The sequence below is a fragment of the Passer montanus genome, unplaced genomic scaffold (assembly GCF_014805655.1).
Source record: "Passer montanus isolate IOZ18808 unplaced genomic scaffold, ASM1480565v1 scaffold150, whole genome shotgun sequence".
NCBI lineage: Eukaryota > Metazoa > Chordata > Aves > Passeriformes > Passeridae > Passer > Passer montanus.
The window spans coordinates 410,556-428,535 of NW_024362052.1; the positions used below are offsets into that span (position 1 = coordinate 410,556).

General features: G+C 43.2%; 1 protein-coding gene across 3 annotated transcripts in view; it reads right to left on the reverse strand.

Moving 5' to 3' along the window:
* BMP2K (BMP2 inducible kinase) overlaps window positions 1–17,980 on the reverse strand; it is a 49,095-nt gene that overhangs the window by 6,612 nt on the left and 24,503 nt on the right. For 2 of the 3 annotated variants that reach the window (XR_005626739.1, XM_039701903.1), the window contains exons 8-15: window positions 17,140–17,243; window positions 15,661–15,740; window positions 14,705–14,865; window positions 13,257–13,417; window positions 12,550–12,645; window positions 11,697–11,878; window positions 10,728–10,885; window positions 7,787–7,900 (exon numbers count right to left, since the gene is read on the reverse strand). Coding sequence is in view for 2 of the 3 variants with exons in the window: in XM_039701903.1 (XP_039557837.1) it covers window positions 7,787–7,900; window positions 10,728–10,885; window positions 11,697–11,878; window positions 12,550–12,645; window positions 13,257–13,417; window positions 14,705–14,865; window positions 15,661–15,740; window positions 17,140–17,243 (1,056 nt within the window). In the remaining variant the exon portion in view is untranslated. The remainder of the gene's footprint in view (window positions 1–7,786; window positions 7,901–10,727; window positions 10,886–11,696; window positions 11,879–12,549; window positions 12,646–13,256; window positions 13,418–14,704; window positions 14,866–15,660; window positions 15,741–17,139; window positions 17,244–17,980) is intronic. The other variant, XM_039701904.1, reaches the window with a different exon arrangement.

Below are 17,980 nucleotides of genomic sequence, written 5' to 3' on the forward strand. Positions count from 1 at the left end.
ATTTCTTCCATTTTTAAAGGGAATTAATAGCGATTTCCTCAACCATCAGCTTCCTCACTCCTTTGCAGCTACACTTAAAATAATCAAAATTCAGCAGCAATACAATTTATGTAAGGATTTAAAAACAAGATGACCAGAATGACTAAAACCATCAGGTGATTAGGGCTTTGAGCTGTTTCTTCTTGCCTTCTGGTGTCAGATTGCTTCTTATCTACTGTAATTTTAAATGCTACATATTTGCTTTACCCACTAAATTAGAATCTGGATTATTCTGCTGCTTACTTTAGATTTCCCAAAGGTACAGCTTTCACATTGCACTATATAACCGCCCCCCCCAGCTTCCAAATCCTGCTGTTTCCAATATTTACTGGAACACTTATGTTAGCATAAATGCAAATAGATTTTAAAGGAGAAAAAGGGACTACTTCTAGGCTAGATGTTAACAGCACTTCCACAACAAAAGACCCAAACCTCTTCTCTGTGTCCATATCCACAAGAGTTTACAGTCCTACAGAATGGTTCAACCTCTGCACTTCATCTCAATATGCAGTCTCAATATGCATCTCAATAAACAACTAATAGAATTGGGTTTTTTTTCAAGGAAGAACTGAATCACAGTGTTACGTAAACCTTCTGGGAAGTCAGGTGTATGAGGTATAATTGGTTAAGTGCTGCCACAGTCAGAGTCCCTAGAACACAAAGTGCAACAGGCACTGACGAGACAGAACACAACCTCTCCCAGGAGCAGCTGAGCTGCCCAAGGGGCCGTGTGAGGCACACAAGGTGCAGCTCCCAGCCCCAGGGCTCCCCACATAGACAGCACAGCAGAGAGGACACTTCCCACAGCACACTCCATGCACGGGCACCCCAGCTACTCCAGCACCCCAACACACCCACCTGTTACTCACAATGTGATCCTTGCTAGCAACACTCAGCAAATGATCTTGGCAATGGGGCATCAAGACAACCCAGCCTTTCCACCCTAAGGTTTCCTCTCTTCAGTCTAACCAGTACAACCTCCAGAGGAATTCGGATGAAGCCAGGAACAACCGACTGAGCAATCCCTCCTGCTGGAGACATGTATCCACAGAACACAGAAGCCAGGTGCCCTCCCCTGCACTTGGAGCTCTTCAAGGAAATGCTGAGCACCTTCCTGGCTGACAGAGGCAGACACAGGGCAAGTGCTTGAACAGCAATGAGAACACCGAAGTTTGATGTACATGTTGAGTTTTACTTTGCCCACAGCAGTCTGTCCTGGCCCTGGTCAGTTCTGTGGGCTCTTGCTCCACTGAGGGCAATGCCATGGAACGCTGGACATAGCACACACCAGCCTTTGTGCTGGCAGGAATGAGGCAGCCCACAGGAAAGGGAAGATTAAGGGGCAGGTTTGTAAGCATCTGCCCCTGCACTTGAGAAAACATGGTCCAAAACATCTTAATTTTGAGGCCACTCAAAGACACAGCAAGAAGACTTTTTCCCGTTCTAACAGCACTACAGCTCAGTCAATAACTGCATTTCAGCTCAGCAGTGGTTTCTCAAGAAGGTTTCCAAATTTCTACGTCTTCAGATGAGATTGGCAAGGAGACTGGACAGGAAGCAGAGTTAGCAACGTGACTTGGTTATCGCAGCACAAACCCAGTGTCTAGGCATTATGTACGGACTGGGAATTATCCAACTGTGACTACAAACTCAAAACCTCCACCAGGAGCTCACTACTATCACAGCTACAGAGCCAGCATGTATGATCCTACATGGACCACGTCACCTGGAAAGCAGGTGGCACGCAGCAGATGACACTGTGAACAGCACCTGATATGTGGGTTTGAAGAAAACACTTGTACCTCAAAGAGGATTTCCAGAATGGTGACATCACTGCTCCCACACTGGACTGTGTCAGGAGAGAACAAGTATCTTTCTGTGTGCGTTGAGGTTAGAAACAACCAGGGCCACCCGCTCCAAGCAGAAACTACTCTAAGGTACTCATCTTGCACACTTCTAGCCCTACCTGACCAACCCTGAGAGAACAAACCATTTCTGCACCCACCTTTGCAGCTGCAGTAGCTTCATGTTAGCCCCAGGAACAGGGATAAAACTGCATCAGACAAGAACCAAAACCGATCCAAAGAAACAAAAATACCCTCCCTAGAACTGTCATATTTTAAACGAAGATAGGAATAGTTTGGTCTTCTACACTTGCCCTCATTTCACTGCTAATGAAGTTAGCAAATGAAATAGTGCACTAGACACAGAAACAATCGCCCAAAAGGGAAAAGCCCCTGCTTAATGACAACTGAATGCTCAGGCCAAACAGATTTCCAGACTGAAGTGTTGTGTCATGTTGATTTCATGCAATCTTGTCAGGCTACACTGCTGCAGAGACATTCAGATACACATTTATACGGCACTGCTGCACGCTGGGGGCAACATCTGTTTGCAATGTGCTGCCCAGATTACCACACTTCTAATCAGGTTTGCAGCTTGTAGGGAACAATTGCTCTTGGTTCAAATGCGAGCCAGGTGGAACATCTTTAATCATATAAGAAGATCCCAATCTTCAAGGAAATTTTCTGTTCCGATGTTCTTTTTCAAGACACAGGATTATAAAAGGATGAATTCCCTCTAACAACTGCAGTAATTACATGCCTTCTGCTGGTTCCTCATTTTAGGGTATCATGGGGGTAGCCCAAGAGTGGGGCATAAGAGCTTTAAGCTCCCTTGGAATTGGGAACATACTGCCACCATCATTTCATAACAATTTGCCACATGTCAGCCCAAGGATTAGCAGCGGGCTGCAACTAAATCTGCAGCAGTTCTCTGACAACAGCCAGGGCAGCAGCTGCTCAACACTGTAATGGATTTACATGTGCTATCACCTCTATTTTCAAGAGCAACAAAAATGGAAGAATACCACACTTGTGCCTGGCACTATTGCTGACATTCTTTTAAATAATTACTCCAGAGATGAAAGAGCAATATAAAAAATAGTGCAATGTGCCCATGACTGCTGCAAGACTTGAAAAAACTTTTTAAAAAACCCAGTACGTCATTTTGGAGAGAAAAGGCAGACCCTTGGTAGAACCCAGACGTACCATTTATACCTAGGATGGGTGAACAATTTCAGGTTACTTAGGAAGGAGTATCTGGAATAGCTCAAGTTTTAGATTATCTTGATTCAGGGAAATATCCTGAACCTGAATTAAGCAAGCACCATGAATAACTGAAACCACAGCCAAGAAGGTACAGAGTAACATCAGTGAAGCTTTCAATGAATACACATATTGACAAGAACTTATTCTGCCAAGTTATCCAAACCTGAAACACTTTAGAACACCCAGATTACTGCACACAGGTCTGGGCACCTATAAGCAATCAACATCAGCTGCCAAAGAAACACGAACTGTTGGCAGGAGCATTTTTCAAGTTCTAAAAGCAGCTCAAGTATTTTTTGTTTCTTCTGGACTGGTATTAATAATTTCTTCTTAAGTTCTGGCAAGCTGTGTCCCACTGAAAGGCCCAGACTGCACAGTGGTCCCAGGACTCCACAGCCGTGGTACAGAACTCACAGAGGTTTGAAACGCTGCTGGAAGCAGTACACAAAAAAACGAATGAATCATCATCCCCCACATTTGCTCCTGCCGGGACATCTCTGTTGTGACGCCATGCACATCCAGCAGCACCTGCTGCAGCAGGGGATTCCCAGGGATGTGTCCAAGGCTCCAGGTGACTCCCGTGGCACTGGGTCTGGCACACAGCTGGCTGGTTTGCTGCAAGATCCACACAGCTGGGACAACACACACCACACCACAATGCCCCTCTGATCCCAAGGCAGACACCCGCAGCCACATTTGAAGACACCACCATGTTGCTGAATGTGGGAAGTCTGGAAGTCAGAAGGAAGCTGCTACAGAACTCGACTTGCTTTTATTCAGTCCCTGCATAGAGAACAGGCCTGTAGCGGCTCAGAAGGGGTTACCACGGAGGCTACACAAACAAATGACTTGATCACATCTACAGCACACATGAGCTGTACAACATTCAGCAGAACTGCTGTTAACAAAATGACCTGAATCAGAACCCCATCCCGAGATCCCAAGTGGCAGCTCACCGAGATTCTTCCACAGGAGCCGAATGCCTGAAACAGCTTCAGGCAACACTGCCCAACATCTCCACTTCTCACACAGCCCATCCATGCAACTTTGAGTGTTACCTCAATCCTTGTATTCCTTCTGGGAAATGCAATATAAAGCTGAGGGAAGCAAAAGGCCATCCTAGCCCGGCTTCATCCCACAAACCATTAGTGTGAATAAACGTAAGGTGACCAAAGGCACTGAGTACAGCTTACCAGCCAACTGTACCATATTCATGACATTTCCTTCTCACATTTGAGAGCACCACAAAGCATCTTTCTCCCGAGCTTCTGTAACGCTTGATAATAAGAAAGGGGATTACAACATAAGCTGGTTAACACACACTTGAATCAAAAATTTTCATTCCAAAACTTCCTGTCCACAGGAGATGTTTTTTCCACCGTCAACATCAAGTTCAGGCATTCCAGAACCAGGACCTGTTTTCCACATGTCAAGTGCTTAACTCTCTTTCATTAATAAGTTTGCAATGTAGGGTTTGTTTCTATCAGATCAAGCACTGGAATTCTTTCCCAGGTCAAGCTTCTTTTCCAGTCGTCTCAGGTCTTAGGGCACTACTATTTTCCACAAAAATTCAGGCATTAAGTAGTGTGTGTAGCAAGTTTACTTGTGAGCACACTTTTAATAGGATACACACCACAGGTGAGAGACACCAAGAGCTTCCAGAGAAGTTCCCTATTCCCCAAACTGAGAGGAACCCAACACTGTTAGCTCATTTCACACCCCTTTCCCTCTGTGCACGCCAAGGGACACAAGAGTTGCTGCTGGTCCTTCATTCCCACTGGACAAAAATAAGCACAGAAGGTCTAACAGACAAGCAGCTACAGTCCATCAGGTGCAGGTTTCTTCTCCTGGTAACCCTTCCATCAGTGCCAGCCTGAAATGCACTCTCAGCTCCACAGGAAATATCCCAAGTCACAGCAGCCCACAGACTTTCCCGGCGATGATCAAAGGCTTCTAATTCCAGCCTCTGCTGCTCCCTCGCCTCAACTTCCAGACATGTCAACATACCTGGTGGCACTTGCTTAGCCAGATGACCAGCAGTTGATGGTGGTGGGTCCAAAGATGACACAGGATCTTCACCATAGTGCTGCTCTCTCTCAGGAGGTGACCCGAGTCAGTTAATTGCTTTCAGCAGAGAACCCTTAAGCCTCCAAAACAGGAGAAATCCTCTGGGTGACTCTACTCAGCCACAACCCACACACACTACTTATACATCAGACCTGTGCCAGAGCAAGGAAAACCAAGCAGAAAAAACCCAGCCTTTGAGTTGGAGCTGTTGTCAGTACAGCAGAACACAACTTCAGTAAGAACTGCCACTTTTCAAGAAAGTTAGTTTTATTTACTTTAAAGATCCCATGTTTATAAGGTCACCATTTCACGTCATTGCAATTGAACAAGTCAGAACTTAGTGGCCAGAGCCCTGGGCAAACAGTGCTAGCACACTCCCCATTTGGCCCGAGGCACATTACAATAAGGAAACAAAACTTGTGCTTGAACAAGATCCCAGTCTCTCCTGCAAACGCTGGAACTGCACTCAAGGTATTAAACCTCTGTTCCACTTGCCAAGCAATCACCTGCCCTTGGGTGCTCTGAGTAAGGGACACAGGTGGTTTACTGCTCAGTTACACATTTCACAATCACAGGGAACAAACCAGAAAGAACACATCACGCAACACTGTTAAGTGCAAGCGGAAATCAAAATATCAGGGAAGGACATTTGTCAAGTTTGCCCCAGAAAGTCCTCAGCTAGAAATTAAAAATGTCCAAAAGCTTTCTCCTTTTCTTAGCTGTCATGCAATTCCTCTTTTCAAGACATTACCAAGAACAGTTCAGTGGGGAACACAAACCAGATTTTAGAAGATCAATATTAATACTTAAATATTTATTGTACCTGATTTGTTTACTAAGTGTAATTCACAGTTAACACATAATTAACGATACATTTATTGAAACCAAGCCAATATTTACTTTTGTTTAAGTGCCAGTTAAAATCCACAGGAAAAAAAGGCTATAGAAAAGTGCACAATTTTTTCCCAGTGCCACAGCTATGATTATACAACCAGCTCAACATGTCTCAAACAGCCTGTTTTTTCTGTCATGACAATTTCAGGGGATTTTTCCTCCCCTTAAAAGAAGCAACTTGTGGTTTTTGGGGTTTTTTTTTTTAGTGTGTCAAGAATTAGAGCTTGGATTCCAAATAAGAAAAATAAAGCACATGATAAAACACAGTGAAGACATTTGTTACAATCTAAAGCTATATTATAACCATCTAAAAAAGCCAGCAACAATCAAATGCACTTCCAAGATTGCAGGTGAGGAAAGCAACAGAATAACCTCTGGACACAAGGGTATGAATACTTGGCAGGAGACAAATACCCAATGGTCCCCATCTTAAATGGAGTGTAAGCTATTTTCTGTTCATATTGCATGTGAATTCAGGCTTACCTCTAAGTCAAAGCAACCTCTAGAAAGAAGATGCCAGGGAAACCTTTCCCAATAGCACCTGCAGAGCAAACTCTTCTGCACTGAAATGGCTTTCACTGAACTACTGATCATGAACGAGGGGACAGAAAGCAAACTTGTTCTCTGAGAGAGCGAAACACAAGCGCCGGCTAAGAACACAGTCCTACAGCAAGCAGAATGAATTCAGGTCCAGGGACAGGAGCAGCCACAGGCACAGGGATTTTCACCCAAGGCTCTGCAGAGCAAAGGAGCACTCCCCTGCCCACCCCTCACCACGTGGAGCTTTGCAGCCCTACCAGATTGTCTCCAAGAATGCAGGACCGAAGTGAAAGAAAACACAGATACTACCTTAGGTTGACCCCAGCTGATTTATTTTAAGGCATGTTACCTGAGCTTTTGAAGTTCCATAAAAACAGTCTGTACATGTCATACTAAGGCACGTTGATCACACAAGAACTCGCAACAAAACCCAAGCGGCTCCAGAAGTGACTGATCCTCCTTTTACCATTCAACTACCACACAGGCTTTACTTTGTCAAAGGTACCAAAATAAATACTAAAGTGCTGATCAACCAAATGTTAAAACTGTTCCTTAAATTGCAGGATGATGCAGTTTCCCACTCACAATGCCCACACAATACATTATTTTTACTTCCATTCAAGGTAAACATAGACAAAGCTGAACTGAAAAGGAATAATGAATGTCTGCACATGGGGAGGGGGGGGCCAATGTAAAATGTTGGCGTTTGACTCAACTTGTACCAAAACTGTGCATTAAATACATAGAACCTTACTGTCTTCACTCAGCTGGACAACTGAACTAGAGAAACTGTGAGTCAGAAGCAGACTACAGGGAAGTAGCAAAATTGGCCGTAGCAAACAATTTCCCTTCAGCAAAAGCACTTGTGGTTCTGCCCACTGCACTGGCCCAGCAGAACCACACTGTACAGTCTGTCCCAAGGCTCCACAGGCACCAGGAGCTGGATGCACAAGTGGATTTAATTGAAGGTAAAGAACACACCAACACATCCCTTCAACCCAAGTGCTGTCAGGAGGCAGCCGAGCCCTTGGGCATTCTTTGGTCAGTGAACTGCTGTGCATACTTCAGCAGATACACACACCCACAGGTATGTATGCATACAGCTACGAGGTAGTCATGTCACAGATGGAACTTGCCTTGCTGAGAAATGAAAGGAACAGAACCAAAGGGATCTTCAGGAGGACTTGTCTGTGGAGCAGCATGTGGCTCCACATTCTTATCTGAAGATGCTCTCCTGTCCACCAGCCTGTCTGCAAAAAACAAAATGAAACAGAACAAAAAATAAAGTAAAATAAAATAAAAATGGAAGGACTTAAACCTATGCACTGTACAGGGTGAGGGAGGAGTATCTTGTATGCTGGTAAGAAGCACAGCTCTTGCCTGCACAGCTGATCTGGGCAGCTCCTTCCTACTGCAAAGAAGGAGCCTGGCAGAGTGCCTGGGAGGCTCTGCCCCCACACCTGTCCCTGCTGGAGCACCAGGGTGATCCCATGCCTTTGTGCAAGGCTGTGAGAGCTGGGCTGGGGGATCTTTCCCAGCGAGGAAGCAGACATGTTTTCTTGGCTCCCAATTCTGCACAGATGATTAAGTGGTTACAGGAGCTGTTTAAGAAATCTACTTCTTCACAATGCTGTCAGAAATGCAGCATCAGATGTTGCTTCTGGCCCATCACTAACCGACGATCACAGCAACACCAACAACAGAGGAACAACAAGAGCCAGGAGCTCCAATCTGTCACTCTGTGTCACAGCTCTCCACAAAGGTGCTCGGCTCAGAAATCCATCCAATTGCACATCACCTTTCACTGCAATCAGCACCACTCTACTAGGAAAACCCTCACCAAGTACAAGCCATGTTCTGGCCTGGGAACTGGATCCCCTTTCATGAGAGAAGTGATTAATCACCCCAGCAGTACCCATCACTGCACACACTGACGTTAAGCCCCTCAACACACGAAATCCAATAGAAATGCCAGCCTGACAAATTGTGGCAACATCTTCATCCTCTAACAAAGGCTTTGTACATTTACTTACGTGTTACTGTCAAACATGTAAGCTTTAAAAATATATGCCAGATTTAGAAACACCTTTAATTTATGTATTAAGCATCAAGAACACAAACTAGGGCTTCTGAGAAGAGACACAAAGGATTTGTGTTTTGAACACTAGTCAGCACCACCAACTTACACACCACTGTATGTGAGTTATAAAGTACAGAACAGCATTTGGCTTCAATAACAATCACTGATCAAATCTGCATGTGCAATTCTCTCTTCTCTAGATGGCAAAAAAGTTACTTAGGCTGTTGAGTACTTTCTCCCTCACAGGAGATAACCTATACCTAAAGAGAACTCAGACTTCAACCTTGGTGCATATCTAAGGAAACTCCACTAACTCACACAGTTAAAGACAATTTTATAGGTACAAGACTTAATTTCACAATAAATCTCCTGATCTCCCTTTATTCCAGCCAAGACTGAGAAAGCACCAGTAGACAACATGAAGTATAATTATTCCTGCTTTGACTGCAGTAAAGGCATTAACACTGCCAAGTATGCTCATATGATCTTTGGCACAAGACCCTTGGTATCGAGAAGCCAGGTTAAAAGGTCTCTGAAGGCTGTGGCGTGTGTACCTACATACACAAACCACCAAGCTGCCCCTCCTGAGGGACACCAAGCGCCAGGAGCTCAGAGCAGCTGCAAGGCAGCCCATCTGTACAGACAAGGCTGCCATCTAGTGTGCTGCTGGCAAGGGAGTGACTCGGTTATTTCTGCACTTGCTCTATGTGAGTGACTGAAATCCCTAATGCTGAGCAGAGCTGTGCCCTTGGGTTTGGTTTACATTGCAGATACAGCACATCAAGGGTGCTATCACACCCAGCTCTCCTGTGCTCTGCACTCCTTGAAGAGCTGAGCCCAAAATGTACCTTGGTTATCATCTTCTTTGGCCCGCTTCAGACTCAGGAGTGTGTTATTCCAGAGGACTAAGGGTTACATTTGGAAGGAGCATGCTTACAGATATTCAATTCTACTACCAAATCCAATCCTTAACTTGGACGTGGAAGGAATGCTAAATTTCAGCTAGTACATAAGCCATTTTCCCCAGCTACCAGAGAGACATTTGACTGTAAAATGTATGCAGGCTACATTCCCAACTCAAAAACAGGAATCTGATTTGATCCACACGGGATCCAAGGCAAAACTAACAACCAGAGTTTCACAAACAAACCCACCCAGTCACTCTCCTAGAGGATTAACAGGTAATGTGCACATCCAATAGGAAAAATACTCAACTGAAGGCAAAGGTATTTTTTTCAGTTACTTGAAAATCAACTTTACTGTACTTTTAATTGCAAGAAACTTGCTGATAGACAGCCAAGCATATACAATCTGTTTTTTAACACTGTCACGTCTTCCAAGTCCCACTAATAAATCTGATCTCAACAAAGCCAGTTATAGGAACAGCAACTAACAAGCATGTGTTCATCAATTAAGAACAGAAGGTAATTCCAAGTAAAAACCATGGAGATAACTGACTTCACGAGGAAAAAGTTTATTCAACTATTGCCATATCAGTACAATAAACCAGCCCTTACATGTAGCCACTCAAAAAGGACAGTACAAAACATTAACATAATGTAATAGATCAATTTTCTTTCAGGCATTTTCAAAGGACATATCAGACCCACACAATCTTCTGCTCTGGTGTGCAAGAAAAAAGCTGGAAAGGAACAAAGCAAGCAGCCAAAATTCTCTTCCCATCTGACAACATACCTCTGCTGTTGAGAGCCTCTTGGCAATGAAGGTGACACAAGCAGTGTAGAAGAGCTAAGATAGTACCAGTTTTGCAGTAATCGAGCCAGTAACTACCAGTTTCAGACGGTGAGTTCCTATTGCACGTGTTTTCAAAAAAGGAAAAGGAAAGGAAGACAGGCCCAACCGTGCCCTCAAATGCTCAGAAAGAACGTTCTGTACACAGCCTGCACGGTCCTTGGACAAGCAGGTGTTGGAACTGCTGAGCAACCACAGAGCCCTCATTTACTGGGAAGCAAAGTAAGCCTTCAAGCGTCCCTTACTTGATCTTAGCAGGTCAAACTCTCTGTCCAGCAGCTCCTCCTCTGTCAACTTGGAAAAATTGTCCTCTCCAAATGGGTTCCAACCTGACATATCAGGTGGGTTACTGATGTTCTGCTTGGGATAACTGGCAATTGCTTCAGCATCAGTAATGCCTGACCTGTAGAGTCAGTTCAAGGAAGCAAATAAAGAGAAACATGACAAGATTGGTTATCAGGGTCAAAATCTGAGACATGCTTCATCGTGCCAAGTCCTACACACAAGCAGCACACATGCAATTAAGAGCTCATCCCAAAGAAGCTGAAGGCTGATCTAAAAGAAGCCTAACAGGAACCTACACAAATATATAACCTGGTTTCTAACACCAGTGAAACTGGACAGATCCGTAGGTTTTTATTTTTAAATCAGAAAGTAAGGGGATTTTTTACTACATACACTGTTGTTCACAAGAATTAATGCAAAAGTCATCATTTATTACCATTTATTATGCACAGGCAGGTCTGAGGGTCACTGCTCAGGGACTGTATCTCTTCTGAGGTGTATTTCATGTTACATACTCAGGTCACACCTCCGAGCACAGGAGTTGGCAGCCCCAGCACATCAAGGCAAACTACAAAGCTGCTCTCAACAGGGTCTTTGAAACCCCTTTCACATGCACATAACCTCACTCAACACAGACTACTGACCACCCCAAGCAAAGTGGTTAGCAGTCAGTTCCTGGAGTAAGTCCATGATCAAGAAATACTGGAAGAAATACTTTAAAAAAAATTGTACCAGGCTCATCTGTTAACAAACTGTCTCACTTTACTCCCAAAATATCCTTTACCACTGAACACCCACTGTCCAACTGCTCTAAGTAATCTCTTACTACCAAAGCAAGTAACTTCTAAGAAAAGGGTTTGGCAGTGCTCACCACAACTAGCAATGTAAGCCACGAATAAGCCCAGGCTCAGCCCAGCCACAATTCTCACCTGCTGGTAGGGTAGGGAGGATCTGCTGCTGTTCCGCCATGCACTGGGAGCGACCTGGGGTAGGAGATTAAGGCTGGTGCAAAGTCTTGTGGAGAAGTGATGTACTCAGGGGACTGCACCTGCTGCGCCCGCTGCTGAGCCAGCACCTGCTGCTGCAGGAGAGCCTGCTGGTACTGCTGCACCTGGGGACATCAGGCCTGTGTTAGCAGAGCACGGGCTGGCCGAGACTCTTCTGCCCACTTCTGCTCTTGCAGCCACCTCCACCACCCTCCAGAACACACGGGCACAAAGAGATCACTCCAACAGGTCAGAGACTGCTTCTCTATTCCAGGCTATTACCACTTGGATTTCTGTAATTATTGCAACCCAAATATATGCCACTGCAGCACTGCTAACTGCATGTTCATCATACTCTACTCTTAAACTTTAATACAAGATTTCAGGACAATTTCTCCTGATCTTTACAAAAGAGGCTATGACAGTTAGCCCTTCTGCTTTTCAAGTAATAATTGGATTTCACCATCTTCAGTCACTCTGTTGTGTAATGTGTATTTCCTGCTGTGGCTAGTACTGGAAACATTAACCAAGTACATTTCACATGAGCACAACAGACCTTCTTATGAAACTTGGGATAGCTCCCATGCTATTATTAATACACAAGTGCAACTCCAGACAAGATAGTTTGGATTAACTTCTCACCAACTAAATATTATTTTAAATGCCAAACTGCATGCTATTTACCACATCCACAGCTCCAGTGCAACTTGCCAGGCACATGTCTTAGTACAACTACACAAGAGTAGACTCACAAGCACAGGCCATATATCAAGACTGTACTACCTCTGTGACTTACCATGGCAGGATAGTGTGACTGGGCAGGCTGCTGCTGGTACACAGATTGCAGCAACAGCTGCTGCTGGACCATCTGCTGGTGCACTGCTTGGTGATACTGCAAAGGCAAAAAACAGCTTTAGAAGCAGTGATGGCCCCTCAGAAATAAGAAGGATAGTTCTTCTGACTATCACATCTATGACTCCATAGCATTTTGCAATTACGATATATCATCAAGAAGTAGCTTGCAATTCAGTCACTGCACTTCAACCACTCTGTATGGAAGCTCTTTCTTTCCTCCACTCCTCAACCAATTTGTAATTTAAAAAAAAAAAAAAAAAACAGAAAGAAAGGAAAAAAAAAATCTGGCTACACATTTAGCACTGGTGCATGTACAACCATCTACTGCAAGCACATCATCATCGCCCATAATCACTCCTAACATTTATCCCAAGCTCCTTTACACATGGGTAAAGCCTTGAACTCACACAGTGGTGATGCAGAGCAAGATGGAATTCAGGGTCAAGCTGCAAGAACACAGCACAAAGCAAGCAACTTTCTAGGACAGACATTACAGGGCCAATGAAGGAACAAAGCAAAAGCAAGAAGGGAGAGGAGTTCTTCTAGCTGGAAAAGTACAGGCAGCAACAGCAGAAGTGTTGAATGATTCCAAGGGTTATGAACACACACAATGAGTCTCCAACAAGTGTCCAACAGTTCTGACTGTACCTGCTGGATATAAGCATCCTGCATGGTGGGCTGGTGCTGCAAGTGGTGCAGCTGCTGCAGTCTCCAGTCTCCCTGCTGCAGCTGCTGAAGGACCCTGTGCTGCTGTGGGGTGGTCCCTTGGGATTGTGAGATGTCTTGTCCATTCCCTGGGCGAGTGGTTCCTGTGACAGACAACACCACTGACATCCAGACGCCCCAGCTTCAGCCAGAGCTCTCCCTGGTCGTTTTCCACCTCAAGCTGACATTGCCTTTCAACATCTCTTCCCAGTCTGACAACCAGGACACCCAGTAGACACCAAGCTGACTTCTTTACAAGTAATTCCACGCCTGCAAATGAACCATTTCCACGTGCAAGATGCTGGAACTTCCCCTGGTCTCATGACAGCAAGCTGGGTTCCAGACTTCTGCTTTACCAACACTTAAATTACACACTGCAGGACCTGAAGTTCTTATCTCAAAGCATGCAGCTGTGTATGCATTCAACACAGAGGGTTTTGGGGTTTTTTCCCCCTAAGGAAACTATCAGCTCATCCATCAATCTCCCTTAAACAGAGCACGTGATTAATTTTGCCATTCCATTGCTTTTGCACTTTTAAGAGACAGGTACTACCATAAATTTCTCTCTGCCACAATGTGTTTTACATCTGAAGTGCCCATGAATGATCTGTTCCTTGTCACAACAGAAAAAGCTGGGTGCTACATGGATCCCACCTAATAAAAAGTACTTATACCTGGGACACAAACATTCTCAGTGGCCTTTTGAGACTTTTCCAACACCATCCCTGAACTACTCTTCCTTTTGTGCAGCAGCCACAGAACAGCATGAAATGCAATTATACAAAGTGCTCGAAGTAAAAATGTCAACTACTTAAGTGAATATTTATCAGAGCTGTAACTCTTTCTGAATGAGAAAAATAACTAGGATTTTTTAAAAACCCATTTTACTTGAATGAGTCTCCCCTAATTCTTCCTGCATCCACAGTGCCGTGTGGAATGAATCTGTCAGTCATGAGAGAAGTGACATATTTCTAGCTTACAAATACCACCAACCTATTGGTGCCATCTCATAACATCTTGAGGCACAGGAGAATATTTTTCCAACTACAAAAAAAAAACCCCAGTTTGACACAGAAGGCCTCTGTACTATTTGTGAATTATTCACAAGTCAAAACAAGCGTGAACTACAGTGTGCAGCGGGCAAGTTCATTCAAAAACCAGTGTTAAGCACAGTGAAAAAACACTTGCACTTCTCAATCTCAGTTTAGTTTCTGTAGCAGCTCAAATTTACAACTCACACATTCAGAATCTCTCAAAAACTGAAGATCTGGTTTTCAGTATGTAAAAAAGTAAGACTGATAAAACTGAGTTGTAAATGTTATCTCTAGTAGAGCAAGAAGGAGAGGCACAGTTGCTTCTTTATTTTGGTCCATCCTTACACTTTAAGTTACCTTTTTGCCCACGATTTGCAAATTCCCCGGGAACTTGTACTTTGACAGGAGTTGCTGAGCTCTGGATTGCCAGCACGCTGGAAGGGGCAGTGCTCGAGTTGGCCTTTGGTCTTTGTCGTGGTGCAATTGAGGTTTCTGTTGGTCCTACAGCATCTGTTATTCTGCAAGGACAATTTTTCCCATGTAAGATACTTGATGAAAAGACAACTACTTCTGCTTCAAATTTGATGCAGTAGATCTCTTAACAGCTGAGTTATGTCTTAATCATGTGCTACTCTACCTCAGCACTGCATGCAAGTACCTTAAAATTCATTCCCTAAAACTCCAGTCCTGTGCTTGAGTCCACAACCCTACAATTAGGAACAGTACTGCTGTTCATATGTACAAGAAATATGAGAAAGGAAAACCTTATGTGTTAGTTCAAATTATTTCTACTTCTACAAATTTCTTAGGTTTTTGTTTCTCTTTTTTTGCAAATGGAGCTGATAATTATAATTGAGTTTAAAAATATCTGAGTCACACATGCTGGTAGATTCAAACCCAAAAAACTTCCATTAACAAGGAATGAAAGGGTAAAGGATTTAACCAGCATCAGCCTTTAGTTCATACACACTAGATCATAGCAGAAATCAGAGGCATGGAGAGAAATTTCCAAGGTTTTGAATTGAATGAAGAAAAAAGGTGAACATTTTTGCATAAAAATTTCAATTTGTCAAAAACTAATAAGACACATACTTTGCAAATATCCACTTCTCACCCTGAATTCTCAATATAATGAAAAAAGCAAAGGAGTGGAATCCAAACAGATTTGAAGGTCCTAGAAACACAGTTTATCTAAAGACTTCTGCTGAGGTAATATCCCATTTCTTAACAAGTATATGAAAACAGATTTTAAACAAACATGTGGCCTTATCAGCATTAGATAAAGAAAGCAGTAAGTCACATCCTCTGCTCACCTTGCTTTTATTTGGCTTTTTCTAGCAGCTGCCTCACTAGCTGTCATGGGTTCAGGAAGACTTGAGGGGACAGGAGAATTCTTGGGAAAAACAAATTTGAATAAATTAAAAAACCAAAATCCTGAAAAAAATATTAATTACATATTGAAGAGGAATACTTGGGTTCAAGACCTCCTCACAAGGCTTCATGCAGAACTCACAGCTGTAGCTGGAAGGGTTTACCTCAACAGTATCTCTACACCCTCTCAGTGTGTGGCAGAAGTAAAGCAGGAGCTGACTGGTCTGACTCAGGTACACTGCCAGCTATCAAGAATAAGGTACAACATGGTCTTTGTGTGACTGCACAGAGACTCACTTCAGCCTCAAGCCCTAAAGTGAAGCCCCATCTTGGAGGAAACTGTTTTTAGCACATTCCGCTCTTACACCACAACACAAATTCCAGAAAACCATGCAGCACCAAAGCCTCGATGGGCTTTCACCTTACCCCCACCTTCACCACATTCCTGAATGAATCCCACATCACCTAGACTTTGTCTTATAAGGAACACGGCAGTTTGGGACAAAGGAGGAAATCCATCATCTCTCATGACAAATACACATAACAAATGCAAATCTAAATCTGGTCACAAAGAATAGAGACAGTTAATTATCAAGTATTTAAAGACTTTCTGGTTTCTTTTAATCTGTGTTTCCAAAAGCCAACAGTCAAATTTACTGAGAACTTCCTTCTATAGTGATAAAGGAAAAAATTAATTCAAAGGGATCTCAGAAAATTCACTGGTCTGCCTCTGAAGACAGAGATTACTACAACCGATATCTGTTGCAAACTCAATTTTGAGATGGATTATTCCTGATGCTTGTCTTGAGAACCACTTCTAAATACTCAACATGAGCTAAAAGTCCCCAAATTCCATTGCACTACAGAGGTAATTATATCTGTGAAGTCAGTGACCTTGCAGACCAAGCTCAGACCCCCCACGGAAAGCAAGGGTGGGGGAAAGAACACAGGCTGACTCAAGTACTGCTCTGCTGGCTTTCCATCTCACCGGAGTCCTTCCAATGGACAACCACAATTGCTAAGGATGCCTAAGCAAAGGGTTTATCCAAGAGGAAACACACATGCTCTTGACACTCCGTTTACAACATTCAGCCTTCTACTGCCAACAAGGTCAACATCTGTATATTTCATATTGATTGTATTAAGAGATTACTACTGGCTAAAATCCTAAGCCAGGTATTGGTATGGTTTCAATATAGTCCACATCGGGAGCTATGCCCTCAAAATTAAGAACATATTTTGTTTACAGAGAGCTCATACTGCGTGTACACAACATCAGCTTGACGTGTTCTCTGCTCTGTGTTACATTCAGGAACCAGGCATGTGACAGAACTAATGTGACCTCTCAGCTCCTCTCACTGACTTCTCAATACTACCTACATAACACACTGAAAACACACAAGGAAGTCAAGAGTACTTACATTAATATTAGACACTGGACACTCCTTTTTGGCAATTTTAAAGGCAAAGTAAGATACTTGAAAGATATCAGGTCTCTTCTCTTGATCTGGTTCAAGCATGTATCCTGCAAAAAATAAGACTTATCACTGCTAGATCACAAAACGCCTGTTGAGACAGCATGCTACCAGCAAGGAAAAAAATCCAGCAGTTCCACCAAATCAGCTTACCACCATAAGAGTAATTTACACTGTTATCTTAGGTTTGGGGGACTTTTTTAATACTTTTTGTCAAGACAATAGTTTACAGGGTCAAAAACAATTGCAGAACATGTATGCTGCTTGATGTACTGACATGCAGCTGTGCAAAAGGGAGCTAAACTGACGTCGGAATTAGTAACTGCAGAGAGAAAGAAGGCAAAATCAACTCAGTGCACTAACATTTTCCAGGATTAATACAAAATTCAGTGTAGATAAAACAAGATTGACACACCTTACTACATCACGCTAAGGCTTTTCTCTGCAGGTTTCATTGACTATGAACGATTTTGCATATAAAAAAATAAGTTCCATGAATAAAAGGACCTTTCCCTGACAAGACAAAATTCTGTAGATTCCCTCTCAAAGATTTGCTTCCCAAATTAAAAGGTTTGTTGTTTTTCCCAGAAATCAAATATAACACAATATCCATAATCCAGCAATCTTGCCTAGATAACCAGAGAACCTAAATAAACAATAAAATACACTTTCTAAAAAACATAAGCCTTTAAAAATATGTTCTGCTATCAAGTAAATGAACACTAAGAAAATTTAACTTCTCACTTTTGATGAGCAATGTTAACTACTTGTACAAATGCTCAGTAGA